This window comes from Coccinella septempunctata, chromosome 1 (genome assembly GCF_907165205.1).
Source record: "Coccinella septempunctata chromosome 1, icCocSept1.1, whole genome shotgun sequence".
In the NCBI taxonomy this organism is placed as follows: Eukaryota; Metazoa; Arthropoda; class Insecta; order Coleoptera; family Coccinellidae; genus Coccinella; species Coccinella septempunctata.
The window spans coordinates 6,914,660-6,938,311 of record NC_058189.1 but is presented as its reverse complement, the minus strand read 5'-3'; the positions used below and the strand labels follow the sequence as shown (position 1 = coordinate 6,938,311).

The following is a 23,652-nucleotide window of genomic DNA, read 5'->3' as shown; positions in this document are numbered from 1 at the left end:
CCACTGCTGAAAGTGCATACATCATAGAACCTTTTTTTCTTTCTACCATCTAATCTTCAAAATCCACTAGGTCTCCACGACGCTCGAGTAAATCCCGATATAGCATCGTCGGCTCCCCAACTACTAGGATACCCTGAAATTGAAATAAAAAGCCGTATTGAGATGACAAGGGAAGATATCACTTACCAAAAAAACTATCGAACATGGTTCTTTTATATTCATTTCGTGCAAATTACTCTAAAATAATCCACCCAAGAAGATTTGAAATCGGATGAATTCGGAAAATATATCCATGATATGATATATGTCTATGACTCAATGTGATAAAATGGATAAAAGTATATTTTATTCAAAGTCAAAGAAATATATCTCCTTGATTCAAAGTATTCATTGAGCCATAGACAACGTTGATTTTATGAACCACAGTCCATTCAAGTATGATTGACATCCCAATAGCTTGATATCTGAACACAAAAGATCAGAATAATTCTGTAGATTCAGTTAAAGTGGAGTGTTTCTGTGTTTTGTGGATTCTTCACCCTCCTTTCTTCACTCCATAGACAAAAGACAAGTCACTGGTAGAAAGAATTTTAATCTGTGTTTAAGTTAAGCTGAGTTAATCGCCGTTTGGTGAAAGCTGTCTCACAAAGTCATTGCGAAAACGTTCACTGCCATATCATGAAGAATCGTTCAATTTGCAGTTCAATTCATTTCATATAATTTTTTTTTTTTTCAGAAAATAGAACAATGGAACTCCACTCTCCTGATGCTGTCCATAGTTGTGTCTTAAGAGCTGCAGACCAAGCAGAAGCAGTAGCATGGTTTAATACCCTCCATTCGGCTTTATCGATGCTGACGACTGCTGCTCTACATGAAGCTTCTAGATTTATTCCTGACCTGCGACATATAGGCTGGTTCCTAAGGAAACCTAGACCAGAGGTATTGTCTTTTTCGGATTTTGTTGAAAACTAGCTTGAACCGCTGCTTAACTAGCGTTGTAAAACGCTAGTGATAATATATTTTGGTAAATTCAAGATAGATAACGAGCATCAGTAACTCAACAAATATCACTAAGAAAAATTAAAGGAAAGAAGAAGTCGAAGGAAAAAAAAAATTAACAATCAAAAACCATAATTAACATCAGAAAACTAATAATCATGTAATCTAGAGGCGGCTGTGATTCGAATCAGCTCAATTACAACTCTAGTTGGTGATCATTTCAACACGTGTAGATCGAGTTGAGAAATATTTACCTATTGCTGATTGCTGGGTGTGTTGGACCGTGTTGGACGGATAAACCAAACCTGTCACTGCGACCAAGCGGTCTATTGTAGCACACAGGCCAGCTCGTAGGGCTAGATCTCTCCCTCCAGTCCCATCCTACATCCTACTCAAAAAGGAGATGATGTCGGAGGGGAAGTGATTCTTGAGTTCCTCTAGGACCATCTTCGGAGAACCAAATACTCCAAGTCTGACCCTGTCTGCCGCCAGGCAGTCACAGAGAATGTGCTCAATCGTTTCGTCCTCCTCTAAGCAGAGTCTGCAGAGCGGGTCATTGACGATTCTAAGCTTTTTAAGATAGGTTCTGAGTCTACAATGTGCTATGAAGGCCGCCATTATAGATCTCAGATTTGTTCTAGAAAATCCTAGCCAACGACTGGTGTATGGGCTGGGAGGCACTGAAATAGCCCTGTGCGAGTGACGCAGTCCAGGACGGTTGCGCCAGTACTCCAGGACCTTTTGCCTTATCCAGCTGTTGTTCCGTTCCCTGATTAAGGAATCGGAAATTCCTTTCTGCCTGAAATGCTGTCGCCGACTATCCCAGACTGGCACTGAGTTCAGTCAGCGGTCTACCACTGTAGACTCCGGCTCCAGATCCCTAACTCGTTCTGGAGCCATTAGTGAAGCAGCAAGTTTATTTACCTATACTCCATTCACTTTTATTTTAGCACTCGGTTGGCCATGGAAATTTGACACTCTGTATAGAAGGAAAATGTGGGGTTATGACGCTTGTCAAATCATTTTTGGGTTCAACACTATGTTGTACGTTATTTGCATGGAGAGTACAAGAGATCAGTCTTTAAATATATTTATTTTCGCAATGGGTGAAAATTAAGTTAGTGACCCATAATAGTATGCAGTCGCTTGCTTGAGAAGAGTTGTTGGTTATCTTCTTTGGCTAAAGATTGAAGACGTTACATCAGTTGTTGACGAACAGAAGAATCATTTTGGCAAATCCAAGTTTCGTCAAGAAACACAAATCTGATATTTTCATCCAAAGATTTATATTGCAAAGATTTTCGCATTAAGGTGATTTTGGCTGCAACGACATGTTTTTGTTCACATAAAATTTTGCTTTTGTTTGCCCTTTTGTATATACAATCCATTGATTTTAAAATTAAAATCAAAATTAAAAAAGTGAAGTCCGTCTCCCCTTATATTCCAAATTATTTTTTGAATAATTAAGCAGTGTGTCGAAAAGTACTGAAGTATTCATTTTTCAAATTATAATCCCAAGTTTGCCGTTGCAGGGATTTTCTAAAATTGGATTCACATGGATTCAGCTTGAAAAATTAAAATTTTTTGATCCCCTTCTCAATTTTCAAAGTAAAAGCTAAAGATTTCTGTGGTGTGTTTTTCTCATGAACAACAACGTAATTTAATGATACCTGATTCGAAAAGTTAATCCTCCCTCGAAAGTCAGAATGAGGACACGAAAGTTCTGAATAATCCTTCGAAAATACGCAATTTTCCAGCGTCTAGAATCGATCCTAATTCCACGAAATAAATCCGTTCATCTTCCTGCCTCCACCACAAATTTCCGGTATGGAGAGAGAAAAACGCGCTGATTGAATTTTGATTAATTGGATTTCTGCCTAGGCTTTCGTATAGCATAATAATGCCCCTGTTGTTGTTTTGCTTTCCCTTTCCGATTTCCGAAGCTATTGCGGCTGTTTAAATGAGATTTTCCCTCCAGAAAGGTGATCGAACAAGGAGAAAATTATTTTTCCAGAAACAATTCCACCTACATATTCCGTTATTTCTGTTTGAAATACGACTGAATCTGAATGCTTGAGATGCCGACATAACCATATTTTGTCTCTAATTCATGAAATAATCTTCTTATTCGTGGGGAAGTAGTTTAGAATTGAACAATTCCAGAGGCACTGAATTCATCCGAATCTTTTTGTATAATTCTGTTTTCATGAATAGTATGAATACTTATACATATAAGAAAAATCACTAGTTGTGCCTGCAAAAAATGCCTAGACTCTCATCACTATTTCGGATGCGTAGTTCGGAATACCACAACTGATTTTTTGTAGTTTATATGAATACCATAAGAAAATGGTGAAGTTTCCTGTAACTTAAGTCCAAACAGTAAATAATTGAGATAATTTTCACAGAAAATGATAGTGTTTCGTTAGCGGGGTTAACTAAATTGTCTTCTTTACCTTCACAGAACGTCTAATTTATTCACACAAATACCTACTATACTAATTTATGTACAAGGACTTACTCTAATTTATTTACACACTCACTAATTCACTTTCACTACTTTACACTTCGCAACTCTTCGGGAATTTACCGTTCTCTATTCAGAACTCTAATTGTCCTGGGGACCACTATGCGTTTCTTTTATCTCGATACGCCCCGGTTCCAGAGCAGCCGGGAGTTTTCGTGATGATATTCGCGATATTTTCGAGCGGCGGCAGGGGCGTATTCAGGGCATTCGGCTTTACAATAAATTAATGAACATTTGAACATATAACATATATGTATGTAAAGGTATATGTTTTCTCTCTGACTACTTTCCTTATTCTTAGGTATATCGAAGTTATTTTGAGTTACGAATGAAATTGAACAGGGCGACCACAAGGAGTAAAGCCACTGGGGCATATTGAGCCAGGCACCGAAATTCTTAGAACCCCAAGGGAAAGCCAAAATTTCAGTTCACTCCGTGTCACCCACAAGATAAAGTTTCTTGATGCTATCGTCAGTATATTAGAAAGAAACTAACCTTTCATCAGAAACTGACTTTTATGTTGATTTGCTGACTTCAAAACGCAGCTACAAGGTAATTTACTGAACCAAATCGATTCTAAGAGAGGGTAAAACTATAGCTTCCACAGTACAGCTGATCTAAAGCGAAGAAGAGAAAGGAAAAGGAAAAGAATTTTTAACCACTCAATAAAGCCCAACTGCTCATTTGCATGTGATTCTGAGAATCATGATTCAAAGCAAGAAGGCGAAAGATAGCAAAAGTATTTTCTCACATATTGTTTCCCCAGGGGACTTCATTGAACGAAGTTATTGCTACATTAGTGGTGGGACAGAAAAACTTGCGGAAACTAGTCAAAGATATACTACCAACAACAGAGATAGAATAATACAATGTGGTAAATGCAGTGGGTGATTACCTAGAAATATCTTCATCATCATATACGAATAAGGATGGAAAAATATTCTATTCTATATTTATTAGGGTGAAAACTATAGAAAGGCTAAGATATGGAATATCCGTATAAGCCGTAAGGGTAGAAACTGGAAAGATTACCAGAATGTGGGGTGTTGCCAGTACACTTGAACGATAAGTAGAAGTTGCAAATATTACAACAGTTTCCACTTTCGTTGAAAAGATGGCAGCACTTTACAAACTTCTTTTTTAAATTTCAGCAGGTTTCAAATTACATCCAAAGGTGAGACTTTTCGAGAAATTTTTTCATGTGGAAAATCATTGAAAAATTCATTTCACCTCGGAAAGTGAATAACATGAATGAACATTCGTTCTTCAATGAAAAAATTTTCCTAATTTTTTTTTACTCGTTTTTGACTTTCCGAGATGACGAACTGATTGAATCGAATTATAATGAAAACCTCATATGAATTAGTGGTTTCTTATGTAAGATATACTTTTTGGCTTTTTGATCTGACCACTGAAACGGTGTAGATCCCTCTCAAACCGATAAAAACTGTGAATTCCAATGTAGGTAGATGTAAAATGTTCGTTGGTCCTGTACTGATACAGGGGGTTTACCATTGAAAAGGTGAATTGTCCAATGTTTATTACTTCAAATGGAAATATTACATAAAGAGAAAAGCTTCAGTCACATACAATTTCCATACCTACAAATGAACTGAAGACCGATTCAAATGTTCTAAATATCATCATGTTAGAAAAATAATCACCAGTTTTTCACTTAGCAACGCAACAGTTCGTTTTACTGATTCAGTTACAAGAATGTTTTTCTCACTTCGTATCTTCGCGATTATTCCCAGATTCATGAAGAAAAAAATCTCAATGAAAAACCGGTATACAAACATTAAACTCAGGTGGGACCTTCAGCAAATAATCATTCCTGAAGTCCATATTGTGGGTTGCCTAATTAGATTTTCACTGTGCAGATGGTTATAAAAGGAGAAGCAACAAAAAAAATAACGAATTTCAGCGCATTCCTTTACAATGTATCATGAGTAGGATACCCTATTAAACGTACGGAGCCGCGACTAAGTGTTTGCCCAAGGCAAACAATTTCAGTTAGCGGCCCTGGAATTAAATAATAATAATAATAATAATAATAATAATAGGGAAAATAGTGGAAAAGTAGAGGGAAAATAGAAGATGGTACGTTCAAACTCAAGGATGGTGCAGAAATTCAAGCATTAAAGGAAGGAGACACATAGAAGTATCTAGGCATAAAACAGGCAAGAAAAACCAATCAGAGCCAGATGAAGAGAGAATTAACGGAGGAGTTCACCCGAAGATTGAGAAGGATAATGAGAACTGGTCTTAACAGCAAGAATCTGATAAAAGCGATTAACACCTACGCATTCGGTATCATCTCTTGGACGACCACCGATTCAGCAGCTTTACAGAGAAAAATAAGGACGATGCTGACTAAACCCAATAAACATCACCCCAAAAGCTCAATAGAACGGTCAGAGCTGCCACGACATCTTGGGGGTAGAGGAGTTGTTGATTTGTCCAACCGTATGTCCCAGTAAAGGACTTCGAAAATATTTCCTGAGCAAGGCTGCTTCGTCAGAACTCCATCGAGTAGTTTGTGTTGCTGATAGTTCTACACCATTAAAGCTACAACAGGATCACTTGGAAACCGTCGAACACTCTGCAGAAAGTAAAATGCAGAAACTGATTGGCAAACCTTTGCATGGAAGGCACCAGAACGAGGTCAACCATGATTACGTCGAAATTACATGAAATATATCGCCAAGGATGCCTCAGTGGCGGACGATAGCTGTCGTTATGGCTGTGCAACTATCCAGCACATCACCGGGGGATGTCGGGCACGGAGTACAAAAATAGACATGATGCTGTTGCCAAGATTCTTCACCAAGAATTGTCAATGAAACACCAACTTCTACGTTCGAAAAAGGTTCCTTATTACAATTACCATCCGGATGCTGTGTTGGAAAATGAACATCACAAGCTCTACTGGTATCGCACGGTTCTCACAGACCATCCTTATTGTCATTTCATCTACAGGCCTGATACCGAAGAAACTACTAGAGAACTTGAGGAAACTTCAGTTGGACAAAAAATATCTATAGAGTCATGCAGAAGGCGGTACCGCTGGGAACGGCGAGAACTGTACGCAAGTACATGGGGAATGCAGAAGAACACCGTCTGCTTCGACAGGAAGTGCGGGTGGATCAGGAATCCAACCGACAGCAAGAAGCCGAGGAGCGGCCCGAACCCGACCACCACCACGAGCCCGAAAATCTGGAAAGGGCTCCTACAGAGCTTAATCCTTTTGATATCTGAGATGTGTGGGATAAGTGAATTTTCCTCTGGAGAGGAGTGTGAAAGCCGCAAGGCTAAAGTCATTGGCCACCAAGTGTTGTTCACCTTTGCACTTTGCACATATTACCTCTGGCGTGGTAATTTCTATTTTTCAACAGTTCGTATTACAGGCTATTGCTCAAAGATGTGGCACATTTCCGTATTTGGGGTAGCATCCAATGTCGATCATCTTGATCTCGAATCGTTTTCATGGAAGGAAAATGTTGAACAGGTTAATTTTGATAAAGGCGTCCATTAAACAGATGTACGCAGTTGATAAAGTATGGTTGAGAGGTTCGTAGCAGTTGAAACTTCGAAATATATCTGCCGATTCAGCATCGAGCAAGTTCTTAATTAGTTCTAGAAACTCTACCGAATTCAGAGATGACTGAAAATTATCCGAATGTTTCGAAGACTACGGCGAAGACCGCAGATCAAGTCACCGACATCTCGATTAACCCTTCTATTATTGGCTTTTTCTTGCCAATTGCAAAATAAATACTCTCCAGGACAAAAAACCGGAAAAAAAAATGTGTACTGGATTCATTTTAAAATAACGCTAAGGTGTGCATCGGTTTTGATCATTTTGTTGTCCGTTTGTAGCATATTTCATATATTTTATCACGTGATGTCGAGTCTGCAGGAATTTCAATTGAATTTGATGGTATACAGGGTAGAACTGCAAGTTGCAATTTCCTCTAAACTTCTGAACACACTGTGGAGGTAATTAGTGACGCCATGATTGGCCTTTGAATGAGTTTTTGAAGCCTGATCTTCTCTTAACATTTTCTTGTTTAATTCAGGTCAATAGCTCTTTCCTGAAAGAAAAACGATTTTTCAAACGAAACTATGGAATTTATCACATTTACAATAACACATCGAGAATATAGAGATAAAATTATGAGAAATAAATACATTCTAATGTTGAATTTTTCCTCCACGTGCTCTTATCACTGCTTCAATGAGGCCAGATAAGCTTCCAATACAATTGGCAATTGCCTGTTGTGGAACGTTTTCCCATTCTTCAAGAAGAGTTGTTCTGAGAGCTGGAATGGTTTCCAGTTGCGAATTAATAAGCCCCCCCTAACATGTCCCACACATACTCAATTGGGTTTCGATCGCGGCTACGTGGAGGCCAGTCTAATCGATGGATGTTGATCTCATCGATATACATAGTTTGTCAGAATTCTCGCCACATAAGCCACTGCTTGGGCAATATCATCTGACCGTTCAATAAGAAAATCACTTGCTACATGCAATGCTAAATTCCAGTGAACTGTAACTGGCCAGATAAATTACATAAACACTAATCATAAGATTGCTATGCAACAGGATAACCGTGTTCCTTGATCGAAAAGAAGGTATTGTTCTTGATATAAATTGCATTGTTCCCTTTGAAAAATCGTATATTTCCTTTCAAGAAAGAGCTATTGACGTGAATTAAACAAGAAAATATTATTAAAAATTTCCTTCACAGTGTGTTCAGAAATTTATAGGAAATATCAACTTTCAGTTTTATATACCCTGTGGTACATTTAATTGAAACTCCTGCAGGCTCGAAATCAGGTGATGAACTAGATGAAATAGGCTACAAATAGACTACAAAATGATCAAAATCGATGCATAACTTGAAAAGGTATTTTAAAATGAATTTGGAGCAAAATTTTTATGTCCGGTTTTTTTTTGTCCAGGAGTGAATGATATGATATTTGTACCGGAAAACGCCTTGAAAAAAGATAAAAAACTATGCTTCAGAGCCAATTTGGACAACCACGTCTATAATAATTTTTCTGAGAGTTAGTAAACTTTGAAGAAAACAAAAATTCGAAATATTTTTACCAGTCTACATCGTTTTCAAATCGAGCACAGATCGAACGCGATGCTTCTACTCTTGCACGCTTTTGGTCAACATTCAAACATTTGGGGATTCATTTTGCAGCAATTTTTCTCATGTCCAAATTGACCTGAACTATATGATGAACGCGTTCGTATGAAATATTCAGTGCTTCAGATATCCGTTTTAGTCCAATTCGACGGTCTGATAAAATCATGTCATGAACTGCATCGATATTTTCGGGGACTGACACAGAAACTGGCCTTTCCGATCGGTCATCATCTTCAATGGAAAATTTACCTCTTTTGAAGCTTGCAGTCCAATTTTTCACGATCGCATACGAAGGACATTGATCACCAAGGGTATTAAGCATATCTTCGTAAATCTGTAAATACAAAGTACTTGATGTAAATACAAAGTACTTGATGATGGCTCGATACTCCAATTTTTCGATTTTCACAATTCCAGTGGACATTTTCTTTCTTTAAATTTATTGCGTAACTCTGGTTTACTTTTTTGACCTCAAACTTCACACTGACACTTCTAATGAGTTATTGGTCGTTGCTATGGTAACGCAATATTTTTTTATGCATGGAACTGGTCTAGGCTAACTAGATATCAATACATCCTCGTATTAAGGATTTATAAGCAGTATCTGAGCAAAAAGGAATAAACTGACAACGGTACTTTACAATTCTCTTTAAACTGTTGTAATATACATAACTTTCTGAATCGTGAATGGTGAAGATAAGCCAAGATAAGATCAATGATGTCCAGAATGTTGTTTCCCTATGAATTTTTAATTACTTACGTATGCGTTATACACGCGATACGTGTAGATAAAAGTCTTTCACTTTTCCGTACATTGCCGCCCCGTGAACTACAGGGTCTTTCACGAGGAACCTCACCCATATTTATACGGGAAACTACTGAACGTATTTTCATGAAATTCAGCACTTATAAGTATTTCACGATGCTGATGAAATCTAAAATATTTTCAAGGCATGAGCACCTCCGGTTTTTCCGGAAATGACGTCAACTTCCGTTTTTCAAATTAGAACACCATTTTTTTATTGCAGAAATAGATTCCTTACAAAATTTCAAGTTATTTTGATGTAACATTTTTCAGTTTTGGTTGGAAAATTCTCTCTGAACGGGAAAATTCGAAAAAAAAATCGAAAATAGAGCTCCGCTGAAACAAGAATAACTTCGATGTTTTTGGATGGAAAATTTTCATTTTTGGGATTTTTCAAGATGTAAGATTGATGTATCCACTTTAAAAATCGAAATCGCGATTCATGATACAGGGGGTGAAAAAATCGCTTTCAAAGTTAGGGATGACAAAATCGTGAAAAATCAATTTTTTCAAATTAGAACCCCATTTTTTTATGGCAGATATTGAATCTACGTTAAAAAATAATGTGAGTGTATGCATCACACTCTCGCCCTAAAGTGGATATTTTCTGAGTTATTCACAAAAAACTGTTTTTCGTCTTGAATTTTCCGCTATTTCTTTTCCCTTCACGCCAAAAAGATGAAATTTTCAGGAACTGTTACTTAAACCATGTTTTAGATTTTACTACCCTAATATGCAACAGAAAAAAGTTACAGGTTGTTCCTAAATAGATGGCGAATTTTGATTCGAATTTGTATCGGAAACCTCTTTATTTCAACTAATCGGCCATCGGTTTTCTCTCCAGTGATAAATAAATAATTCCTTATGAACCATATGCAAAAACTTACCATGTTTTACATTCTTTTTTTTTAATGATAGATATCATTAATTACATCTGCCAAACTATACACAGAGAAAAAAGTGTAGTAGAAGATGAGAACAACGAAATTACAGTTCTTGCATATTTTCGTGTGAATCCTCAAAATTCTCTCAAAGATGCCGAGATTGATCTGGGATTATCTCAATCGAGTGTTTGGAGAATATTAAAAAAACATAAAATGCACCCATATAAATTCAATAGGGTACAGCATTTGAAGGAAACTGATTTCGTCAGGAGAACAGAGTTTTGCGAAGCTATGATGATTCGATTTCAAGAGAATGAAAACTTTTTGGACTGTATAATTGGGACAGATGAATCTAAATTCACAAAGAATGGTTCTTTCAATAGGCATAACAGTCATTATTGGGATGAAGAGAACAACCACCACTTCAGACAATGGAACTTTCAAGAGACCTGGAGTTTCAATGTTTTTTGCGCCATCAAAAATAATGCAATTCTCGATGTTCACATTTATGATGGGACTTTAACTGGTAAGATAGAACACTACACATGTTTGCATTATTTAAAGAATGTTCTCCCTTAGGAGATAGATATTCTGACATATTGACTCAAATAATTGAGCCGCTAGTACAGAACCATAATGACTTATGGTATCAACAAGATGGCGCGCCTCCACACAATTCACTCAATGTGTCAAATATCCTCTACAGGCTATTTGAAGATCGATGGTTGGCGAACAATGGTCCACATCTTTGGCCACCACGTTCTCCCGATTTAACTCCTTTAGACTATTATATTTGGGGTAGGATAAAAAATATTGTCTACTCAACTCCCCTGACTGATAAAGAGGACTGCATAGAACGTGTCAGAAATGCGTTCAGGTTTGTTTAGATTTTTAGATTCATAGTTTTGAAACTCAATTTTGTTTTAAAACACTTTTGCAGATCTCTTCCTCCCGATGAAATAAGAAGAGCAACGCACGAAGCATTCCTGAGACGTATAAATAAATGTCTAGAAATTAACGGTCAAAACTTTGAGCATCTTCTCTAGTTATAACTGCGAGAGTTTGCCATGGTTCTCCTAATAGTAACTTGAAGTCGGTTTCAAGTAGGGGTGAAAAATCTACAGCATGGTTCAAATAACAGTTCCTGAAAATTTCATCTTTTTGGCGTGAAGGGAAAAGAAATAGCTGAAAATTCAAGACGAAAAACAGTTTTTTGTGAATAACTCAGAAAATATCCATTTTAGGGCAAGGGTGTGATGCATACACTCACATTATTTTTTAACGTAGATTCAATATCTGCCATAAAAAAATGGGGTTCTAATTTGAAAAAATTGATTTTTCACGATTTTGTCATCCCTAACTTTGAAAGCGATTTTTTCACCCCCTGTATCATGAATCGCGATTTCGATTTTTAAAGTGGCTACATCAATCTTACATCTTGAAAAATCCCAAAAATGAAAATTTTCCATCCAAAAACCTCGAAGTTATTCTTGTTTCAGCGGAGCTCTATTTTCGATTTTTTATTCGAATTTTCCCGTTCAGAGAGAATTTTCCAACCAAAACTGAAAAATGTTACATCAAAATAACTTGAAATTTTGTAAGGAATCTATTTCTGCAATAAAAAAATGGTGTTCTAATTTGAAAAACGGAAGTTGACGTCATTTCCGGAAAAACCGGAGGTGCTCATGCCTTGAAAATATTTTAGATTTCATCAGCATCGTGAAATACTTATAAGTGCTGAATTTCATGAAAATACGTTCAGTAGTTTCCCGTATAAATATGGGTGAGGTTCTTCGTGAAAGACCCTGTATATGATGAACGCTTTCGTATGAAATATTCTGTGCTTCAGATATCCGTTTTAGCCCAATTCGACGGTCTGATAAAATACAGGTACTTGATGGTGATGGCTCGAGACTCCAATTTTTCGATTTTCACAATTTCGGTGGACATCTTCGTTTTTTAATTTATTGCGTAACTCTGGTTTACTTTTTTGACCTCAAACTTCACACTGACACTTCTAATGAGTTATTGTTCATGGCTATGGTAACGCAATATTTTTTTCATGCATGGAACTGGTCAAGGCTAACTAGATATCAGTACATCCTCGTACATAAAATTATTTTTCAGAATCAAATGTCAAGCTCGGAAAGTTCAGAGGATGCTGAGAGGTGGCAGGCCATCTTCGCCGCAGTCACAGATAGCGAACTTCGATTCTACGAGAGTGCACCATGGTCTGGAGAATCCTGGAAGGCCCCAGCAGAATCATATGCTCTTATCGCAACAAGATTGGTTGGATCAGTGAAACGTCAAGATACCCCTGAATTGAGCATCCGTTGTGCCACCCTCGAGGGGGTGGTCACTCACAATCTTCGGGCAGAGACACACAGAGATCTGGCTGTTTGGGCGAAGACTTTGGTCAACGGGAGTCATGCCAGTGCAGTAACGCAGAGGGAGTTCGTTTGTAGTGAGTATACTTTTTTATAGAAGGCAATGATATTCAAGCAACAGATTTTGAGTTAAAATTCAAGGTCGTTAATTACATTTACAAGTTATATTTCTCACCATGGGGGTCAGAGAATAGAAACTGAAGACTTGTTCAGGCCAGGCTAGTATTAATGAACACTAGAAATTTAGGAGAGTAGCTTACTCTCTGTTATTTAGTCGAGTCACTTTATTTTATTCTATTTTCATCAGGCGAGTCGAGTAGGTACCCATATAGAGGGAGTCTTTGACTCGTACAAATATTTTATTCAGCACAAACAAATCACAGAAAGTTAAAGAGAGTGTTTTGAATCTGACTGATTGTAATGTGAGAATTGAGGAATCTGTTAAGTTTTTGGGAGTCTATCTGGATAGTTTCTTAAAATGGTCGTTTCACATAGAGTACCTTTCAGGAAAGTTATGTCGTGTTGGTTTTGCTATTAAAACATTGTCAAAATATTTGAATGTTAATAATTTAAAAACGGTTTATTCTGCGAATTTTGAATGTCTGTTGAGATATGGTATTATTTTCTGGGGATCGAGCTCGGAAGTAAGCAGGTTGTTTGTTCTGCAGAAGAGAGTTTTGAGGTACATGTTCTAAATGTCTTATATTCAATCGTGTAGTGGAGTATTTAAAGAAAATAATATGCTGACTGTTTTTGGTATTTATATATTTGAGTGTTTGGTATTTTTCTTCAAGAATAAGTACATTTTTTCAGTTCACACTAGGAAGAGCGAATATCCTTTAAGATCACAAAATTTACATTATCCTATACATAGATTGTCTCTATCAGAGAGGCATCCGTCTTATATGTGTATCAAATTGTATAATAATCTACCTAATAGAATCAAACTTTTAAATAATTTTAAGAGTTTCAAGAAAAATGTCAGGGAATATTTGGTTGCTATAGAACCATATTCTTTGAGGTGATTTGTAATTTTGTTTTTGACACTGTTCCTTTTATGTGTGAGTTCCTTTGTACCCCTATGGAATAAAGGATGTTATCTATCTATCTATCTATTTCAACAATAGATTCTTGAAGAAACACTTTTCCCTATATTATTTGTTCCAATTCGGCCCTGATAAAAAGATATAGCCATTTAAAGTTTTTATAATGAGCTGTGCCATCACAGCTTCAGAATAACTAGCTAAATCTGTGACACTTCACATCTTTGGATATTTTAAAAAGAATTGCATTCGGTCAAAGTACCCAATTTTTCGAATTTCACAGATATTCTTTATTTTTGATCATCAAATTACTCGAAAACGGCGCATAATTTTATTTTACAAAACGTTCAAATATTCATTAGATAGCGTCCAACTTACTTTCAAGAGTTGGGTTCTTTGAATTTTTGGTATTTTTATGGTACGTAATAGTCATAATGAGAATACTCGAAGACATGGGTGATATCTCGTGTTCTCACCCTGTATTTATGAACATGAGTATGGATAAAAACGCGTTCTATGATATGGGGAGAAGTGAAGCCAAATTGTTGGCAGGAATTCACTTACAAGCATACGCGAATTAGGAATGCAAAAAAAAACAATCAAGATATTGGTTAGTTCGCAACTTCGCAGTTGAATGATTTTTTTTTTTTGAATATCAAATTACTCGAAAATGGCGCATTATACGACAAAATACTTTCAATCAACTTTTACGAGTTGAGTTCTTTGAATTTCTGGTATTTTTATAGTACCTATATAATTACCATAATGAAGAGACTGAAAGATGTAGGTGGAATTTTGTGTTTGGAGAAAATTCATCACATCAATGAAAAAATATATTCCGAAATCGAATCATTCCATTCGACAAAATAATTCGTGAGATATTACTCAAAATTGCATTTTTCATAGATTTTCAACAGCCAGTATCTTTCAACCGAAGCTAATTAAAAAAAAATTTAAAGAAAAACCGTTTCTTCTGATCTCAGGAATCTTCTATTAAAACATTTGTACAAGTCAAAGACGCACCCTGTATAATGTAATTTAAAACGGCATCCCGAAATTGGAGAAACTATAGGTACACGTAGGTAATATAATTATATAGGATGATTAAGCTTATTTATACAAATGTTGCTGGTCTGCGAGATACATGGTGTGAAAGTTTTTTTCATAAAAAAATTGCTCTAATTATGATAATTTTGGAAGTAACAACAGCCGGGACAATTTTTTGTGAGAAATCGGAATATGTATGGGGAGCCCGGGAGAGTTGAACCTCTTTTCACTCTGAAGCCACTTAATTTGTAATTGGTAGCAACTCATTTTTTTGCGTGAACATATCATGCCCAAATAGGTAACGATAGATAATAGTAGAGTGATGATGAGATGAATATTTTGAGTTACATTACTTAGGAACCGAAAATTGGCTCATGTCTCCCTACCTCATGGGAGAGTTGAAAAGAGGGCGAGAGAGACTTGACCATAAGTTTGTTTATCAGGAAAAACATTTAAAGAAAACAATTTCCAATGACCAACGATTGTCTATGTCAAGGTTGTCATCATCAGATGTATCAGCGTATGAAATACATATTTTCCATTTCAGAGTCACTCTCACTTATTTCCGAGATGTCTTTGACTTTTTTGAATCTTTGTATATTTTTTTATAGTTATTTCTATTATTCTATTTTTTTCTTGAAGCAAACAATTTTCTAAGCTCAATGCGGGAAACTTGGACCACTGATTATGTCTCTCGACCATAGCATGGGTCAAGTCTCCGGCACTCCCTTTTAGTCTTTTCAACAGATGTTTTCTAGAAACTTTTACAACTATTATTAAAAAGGCTCATCGTTTGTAAAACAATATTAATCAATGAAAGCAAAATAACTATATAACACCAAGCACCCATTAAACTTTTCAGACAGTGTAACAAACAAAAATTATTCAATATCTTACTTCCTAACAACAAAATCACGTTCAACCCTCTCACTGCCTGTACTGATGTTGGCCAAAATGGAGCCGCCACTAGTTGTGCCTTGCCTAAAAGAAGAGTTCTTTTAGAGTTCAATGGTCGCAAGCTATTTACGATACCGGTAGCGCGAAATTTGAATTGAAATATTTGAGGTGGTTCAAGTCTCCTACCTGAGCAAGTCCCTCGGACTCCGCCTATCTAGTTCAAATGTAATTCATAGGTATGTAGCCAATTAATGAACAAAAGAATGTCGTATTTTTCATCAGTAAAAATGAAACAAAGCTTAATGAAAAAACTCAAAAAACATACCTGTGTCGTTCAGAAATGTTTTCTTGCTGAATATCATAAAATCAAAGTTTTACTTTGTTTTTTCATTAACAAGTAGGCGTCTTTCAAATTATAGTATACCTACATATTAGCCTGTTTTTCAAATCACTATATTAGCCAGTTGCGCCGTGTAATCTACGAGAACTCAGCAACATTTGCATGAAGAAAGTTTGGCCTAATCGTTATAATTACGTGTAGATTCTCCAATTTCTAGATTTCCTTTCGTTCTGAAACCGAAAAACCACAAAAATGCAAAATTTTTAGGAAAAAATTAAAAATTTAATGAAGCCATTCACATTGAAATAATAAAATTTTCTCCTTATTGAATACCACAGGAAAGATGCAACATAAGCATTCGATGGCAATTGATAAAAATTAATCATTCTGGTAGCTTCTTTGCTAGATAGCCTCCGTTCCTTAGTTCTACAAATATCGATGGAGCGTAATGTTTCTTCATTCTGACCTTTCCAAGAAGTTGGTCCCCGACTATATATTCAATACTTTATACAATTTCAAATATCAGAAAGTTGCGGCCTTCGGGAGTTACTGAAAATGCCAAGTTTATTGTTCGAAACTTCCGGGGAGATACGTTTAAAGTTTCATTTCTACATAAATATTGCTGAAAATATAGTCTTGACGTGAGGCGTTTTCAGCAAAGATAACTGTGAGAATTTTGCTACAGTAGATTTTGTTCGCTTGAATTGGCTGACTCGAAAAATAAAGTGTGAAAATTGAATTTTCCGCAGGATGTACTTGGAAAGGCAGGCCTGCTCAATTAGTAATTCATTATGAAAACGGTTTCACCTTGTTGGAAGCAGGTACGGGGTCCCGCACACTGTGGAGGCATTCTTTCGATCAACTCAGGCATTCCTCCGACGATGGCAAAAGAATTTTATTCCTGGATTTCGGCGCTAACGGGGAGGAATCCGAAGTGGTAAGCATTACATATTGATAAAATTGAAATGTGAATTTATTCAAAAATTATAAAAAGGTTTATTGATCAGGACGACATGTTTCGGTACTGACGTACCATCTTCAGGTCCCATAATGCTGTAGGTGATAAAAAAAATTTTTGAGTTTCCACTTTTGTTGAAAAGATGGTACCACTTAACGAACGTCTTTTTTCAACTTCACTAGGATGCGAATTATAGCCAATGGCGAGACTTTTCGAGAAATTTTTTCATGTGGAAATTCATAGAAGAGATAATTGCAGCTCGGAAAGTTAATAACATGAATGAATATTTGTTCCTCAATGAAAGTTTTTAATTTTTTTTCCGTTTGACGAATAAAAAAATGTCTGACTTTCCGAGATGACAAACTGATTGAATTGAATTGTAATGAAAAGAAAACCCCACATAAATTAGCGGTTTCTGACGGTGTAGACCCCTCTTAACTTTTTCAGATGAACAGTGTTTTGGATGGATATACTAACCAATATAGTTCTTTCAAATTACATAGTCAACATACTTAACAAACTTGTTTAAGTATCACCTACAGTACTATTGTATCTGAAGATGGTACGCCAGTACCGAAACATTTTTCAAAATTTCTAACTACAGTGTGTTGATGTTTGAAGAAAAACGGTTATCCGTCAATATCAGAAATAATGAGATAAAAATATTATTTTCCTTTCTTTCTATCAATAAGATTCCATAAAAATATTTTATTCAAGTATATCTGGTAAATATGAATTTCCGGAATGAATAGAGATACCTAGAATGGTTTTGTTGTGTTACTGAAGTTATGATGAGGAAAGTTTGTTTCCTTGAAACTTTTTTACCCTGTAGCGCAAAAGTTAGTTACTTTAAGACACTATTAAAATTTTTCTCTCAAAATCACCTAAGGATTCACACCTTGAGGATCACGAACTTTTTACATATACTTATACTGAAACAATCCTTATGTAATAATATATTTGAAATAATTGTAATTTCTTCTTGAATGAATTGAAAAATTCAATTTCAGATAACTGACTGCAATTTCTGAAAAATCGAAAAAAAAAACGATGCAAATTCTTATATGTATTTATATCACATATTTCCATTATTTTTATTTCGTATTTTTATTCGTTTTTCTGAATTCCAAAACAAGAGCGAATAAGGATCATTATTTGAAAAATATACCAAAACCATACGTTGATTACCTTTAGAAGCAGGTACTAAACAAAATTTAGAGAAGAATATATGATGAATATTCTGAATATGATATAATGTCTTGAATCCGGAAATAAAAACGTTGACAGGGTAAAATTTCTACATTCTACATTCATTTCTCACTTGTTGTCACTTTATGTGAAACAAAATACTTTTTTCATTTTTTTGTCTGCATGTTTCCCTCATTAATAAACAATCAGACTACATATATACCCCATTCACTTCTATTGAAGCAGTCGGTTGTTCTGGAAGAATTTTCTCAAGGTATTCGTAACTAGAACAAAGTAGGTTGGTACACTTGAAATGTCGTTAATGTCAAGACGACGTTGCCAGAACTACTCATCCATTCCTATTTTTTTACGCTGCAAAAATACCGAAAGTATTTGCCAAAAGGAAAAATTATCAGGATGTGCTGTTTTGAATTGAAATCTCCTCAATCAAATATTTCTAATAGTAGGTCTGATATTTTGAAATCGAAGGTACATCAGACGATATCGAACATATTCGATGTACCTAAGTAAATTAATGTTATGTTTCATCCTGAATCTGAGCAACTTTTAAGCTGCATATTTCAACAATAAGGAAGATAGTGCGAGTGAAGAGGATGACAAAGCATTTCCCTCTATTGGGAGCCCCAAATGTTTTTGGTGGCAGTTGAGGATTTTATTCTTTCAAAGATCAGCAACGAAAAAATTTGGAATTACAACTTGAAAAATTAACACTTCTGAATTTACACACTACTAGAAAATATGCAGAAGATAATTTGAAACATGAAGGTGGACGAACATCACTTTTCAAAATTTTAAATTCAATTAAAGGATAAAGAATATAAATACAAAAGGAATGCGATGTTTTATGCATGTGAACAAAAGCATATAAATCCAGCCAGAATTATTTCTTGTGAAAATTCTTACAATAAAATTTTGGTAGATGAAAATATATCAGATTCAAGTTTCTAGATGAAACTGATGTACCTAACACGTCTTCAACTATATCAGTCCAAGAAGATAACCAACATTAACTCTTCTCAAGGATCTGCATGTTTTATGTCACTAATTTAATATTCGTTCATAGCAAGAATAAATATAACTACTTAAACTTAAACACTGATTTATTATACTTTCCGTGCAAATAACTAAATAAGGAATCCTTTCAAGCAATTTATATAAACATTAATGACGAGTAATGGAAAAGAAATAAACACCACCAACGAATAAAATATCAGATTTGATTAATGACGAAGTAAATTCACATTGTGATTAAATACGTAATTACTGAGACTTTTACATAGAACAGACAATATAGCGCTCATTCAAAAGACAAAAATGTTTTGACAAGCGTCAAATTTCTATGACCAGCTGACTGCTTTTATGAATGTGAATGGAGTAGATATACCTACACATGTTAACCTTGCTAGACCTATTCTATCGAACTTTCACATCAGCCTTAATATGAAAAAAGTTAATAAATCCCCCCTAAGATGGAACATCAAACCATCTTTAATGCAACTAACAAGCATGTCAATTGATGCAAAAGTCTTGTTGAGCGAAATTTTCGTTTTATAGTACATATCTGTATGTCATAGGTATCTAATAACTCAATTTTTTTTTCAGGAACTGGACGTTGAAATTTGTCCCAAACCATTAGTCTTCATTCTTCACAATTTCTTATCGGCCAAATTGAACAGACTGGGCTTATATGCGTAACATTCAATGCCATAATTTCGTGGTTTTAAAATATGAAGGAAGTTTCTACATTTGAAATTTCATCAGAACTTCTTGTCAATTAATCATTGGTAGTTTGGTTCCTTCATTTGGAAATAAGTAATTTTCATCGCCATCCAAAACACTTTTAGGTTGGCCCATTATACATTGTACTACAGAAGGTAGAGAAAAATATGTGGGAAATTCTGCCACCAAATAATTATTCACATCCTCCTAACGAATTTGAGTGTTGTAGAAAGAAAGAACCACAATAACAAGAAAAATAAATATACAATTTTCAAAAATGGAATAAATGGTCTCACTTCTCAGTGAATTCTGTAGTTTGTTCTCGTCGATTTTGGAGAGAAAGTCAATAAGATGACAGGCTGTCTAGAATAATTGTCGATCGTCGAATTATCAAACGATTCATCTAGACATTTAGACAATAGACTATATAGATTCACTTTCAGTGCGTTTTCCTTCAGGCTTCAATTGCGTTCATTTCAAACTCTGTAACTAGTACGTTTTTACGTTTGGTTTAATTCATTTTAATCATTTAAATTCCTGTTTAAGAATCTTGGCATAGGCATCAAAATACATCCTGTATAATCAGATCGGATCGTAGGAACAATTCATTGCATCTCCACTTTCTGTAGTATGGTAATAGAAGATCGGTCTATTGAAAACTGGTGCCTTGTTTGTTTCAAAAAATGATACAAAACCACGAAACAAAAATTTTGTTTAGAAGAAAATGAAACTTTTTCAGTTCTACCATCAGAATCTAACTCAATTACTTCTATAACTTATTGATATGGAAATTTGCATTTGGATTCAGTCAACTTCCATTAACAACTGTACTTGGGTGTATCATTGAATGTAAAGTAGTGAAATTTGAATAATCCTACCAAGTTCTTTTTATGACTTTCATGAACAATATATAACTTTCCCAGCAAACACTGAAATCCAGCCACTGTACAAAAACTGTACAGCGTCGCTGTATTTGAATGGTAATGCAGTAACTGTACCAAAACGGACCGTTTATGTCCCGCTGAACAGTACAGTTACTGACAGTACAAACTTCATTTGACATACAACCAGCCACAGTACCTACAGATATCGTTGGGGCACTTCAAATACAGCAATCGTATTGCAATCACTGTACAGCAAGCTACACTTCAAATGCAGCAGTCATGTGCAAAACTGTACAGTAAGCTGGAACTTCAAATGCAGCAGTTACATCCAAAAACTGTACAGCAAGCTATACTTTAATAATGACTGGGCAAAAACTGTACAGCAAGCTGCACATTAAATGCAGCAGTCACGTGCAAAAACTGTACAGCAAGCTGCACTCTAAATGCAGCAGTCACTGAGCAAGAACTGTTGGGCAATCTGCACTTTAAATGCACTAGTGATTGTGCAAAATTACTTTGAAATTGCTCTGGTGAAGAATATAATTTAAAAATCAGTTTTCTGCTCTAAAACAGCATAACCATAATATTTATATTTCTGCATCCATAGTCTTTGTTGAATCGATAACTGTACGAAACTATATCATTTTGCCAAGTTCCAAATTAGAACACTTCAATCTCAAAAATAAGGTGGAACTGAAAGAGTTATTCTTTTCCTTCTTTTATCGTCATCTAAATCTTAAAAGACAATAGAATTTCCTAACATTCCAATAACACTTTCTACGTCTAATCCTAAACATGTATTATTTTGTACTCAGGTATACTGATGGATATTAGTTTCATAGAATTTGTATTTTACATATTTCTTAAAGACTTTGAACGAATTATAATTGTGAATCGAATATTTAATATGTATAACTTAATTTCTGTGTACATACATATATGTTATTCAACAATTCTTCTTCCCGAATTGTTTAAGTTATTTTATAAGTGCAGATAAAATTGAGATTCTAAGAATAATTGTAAAAATTATACCTCCACTAGATCCTAAATCTAGAGTTAAGGCCAATATAGAGAAATAAACAATTTACCATAATCTCTCATATGTAGATATTTTTCCTTTATACCACAAAATATTGATTGCTCTGCCAGCACTGCATGCCGAAACCCGAACCGAATAATCAAATTGAAGGTTGATTCAAGAATATGCATCAATTTTAGATCATTTATCCATGTCGAAAGATCGAAAAAGATAGTATCAGTTAAACATTCGTCAAAAACGAGCGGTTGCATTGAGCTTGATGAAATTTCGGGATTTATCAATAGAAGTGTTTTTCTTTTAGAATATTCATCGCATGATGATCCACAATTATTTTTTTTGGAGATACGCGTGTCGAAAGTTGACCTTCGAAAAATTCCCAGAAAGATGTGGTCAGTTAAAAATTCGTCAAGACCATTCTACTCTGTAATCTGTGGTCAAGACCGAACAGTTATAGGTACATCGAGGTCGAGGGAATTGCTAGATTTATCACATGATTCTTCTGAGAGACCTTCGAAAAATTCCCGAAAATATGGTGTCAGTTGAAAATTCGTGAAGTCCGTACGGTTGTACCGTGCTCGATCAACCTTCAAGATTTTTTACTAGAAGAGTTTTTTTTAGAATTATATCAAATTTTGATCTGATATGATTTTTCTGGGAGATACGCGAGTCGAAAGTTGACCTCAGAAAAATTCCCAAAACGATGGAGGCCATTAAAAATTCGTCAAGACCGAACGGTTTCACAGATGTTGATGACATTTCGAGATTTACTACTAGAAGCTCTTTGCTAGAAGTGTTGGTCTTTTAGGGTGCGTTCCACTAGGCGCTCACGCCGTTCACAACGATCACGACCACGACCGCCCGAATTACCGTTCCACTAGTGCCCGGCTTCAAAAGCGTATAGGCTAGTGGAACGGTACGTGAGCGACGGTGAACTCGTTTTTGAAAATTCAAATAGCGAAATGAATGCAGAAATCAGTTTTGTATAATTTGATTCTCTTGAGAAAGATGAAGAACAAAACTCTCGCCAAGTTCTTCTTTGATTTAAGCGGTTTAGCTTTCACAACATTGGTACAGTGGGAATCAGAATTTATTTACAAATCTTGTGTTCTTGTTCGTGAGAAAGCAATAGTGTTCAAAAATCTTTGGTAGTGTTGAAGATGGACTCCGATATTTTACAAAATTTACAAGTTGTAGCGGAATTTGATGATAAAATGAATATAATAAATAAATAATAACTTTATTTCAAGGAATCTTCGTACAAAGATCAAATGAAATCGACGATAATTCATCCATTTTAAATTTAGCGCCACGCGTTCACAAACGACCACTTCGACCAACGGGCAGAGATGGGTCGTCATGATCGAAAACGATGACGTCATCGATTCGAAGCGGGCGATCGTGATCTTCTAGTGGAACGGCCTTAGGTCGTCGTGAGCGTTGTGAGCGCCTAGTGGAACGCGCCCTTAGAAAATGTATCACATTTAGATGGTCGATGATTTTTCTGTGATTTACGCGTGTCGAAAATTGACCTTCGAAAATGTCCCAAAAAGATGCGGTAAGTTCACGGATATGGTTTTTTTTTCCTTTGTCTATGTCCTTCCTTTGTCTATGTTCCTCCTCTTTGGCTGTTACTCCTAACATTGAACTAAAGTTCAAGTAAAGAAATTTAGTTCAATGACTCCTAACCACAGAAATTAAATCCTAACCTAAATTCGAGCGGAATGTCAGCCTAAAAGTTTGTTTTGTTTTTTTT

At 35.5% G+C, this 23,652-nt stretch overlaps 1 protein-coding gene across 1 annotated transcript in view; it reads left to right on the top strand.

Moving 5' to 3' along the window:
- The window catches only part of LOC123322553 (beta-1-syntrophin), a 274,185-nt gene extending 254,063 nt beyond the window's left edge, over positions 1-20,122 (top strand). Inside the window, exons 3-6 of the mRNA XM_044910500.1 lie at positions 737-939; positions 12,504-12,840; positions 16,840-17,027; positions 19,860-20,122. Of these exons, the coding sequence (XP_044766435.1) occupies positions 737-939; positions 12,504-12,840; positions 16,840-17,027; positions 19,860-19,952 (821 nt within the window). The 3' untranslated portion in view covers positions 19,953-20,122. The remainder of the gene's footprint in view (positions 1-736; positions 940-12,503; positions 12,841-16,839; positions 17,028-19,859) is intronic.
- Positions 20,123-23,652: the final 3,530 nt, after the last annotated feature.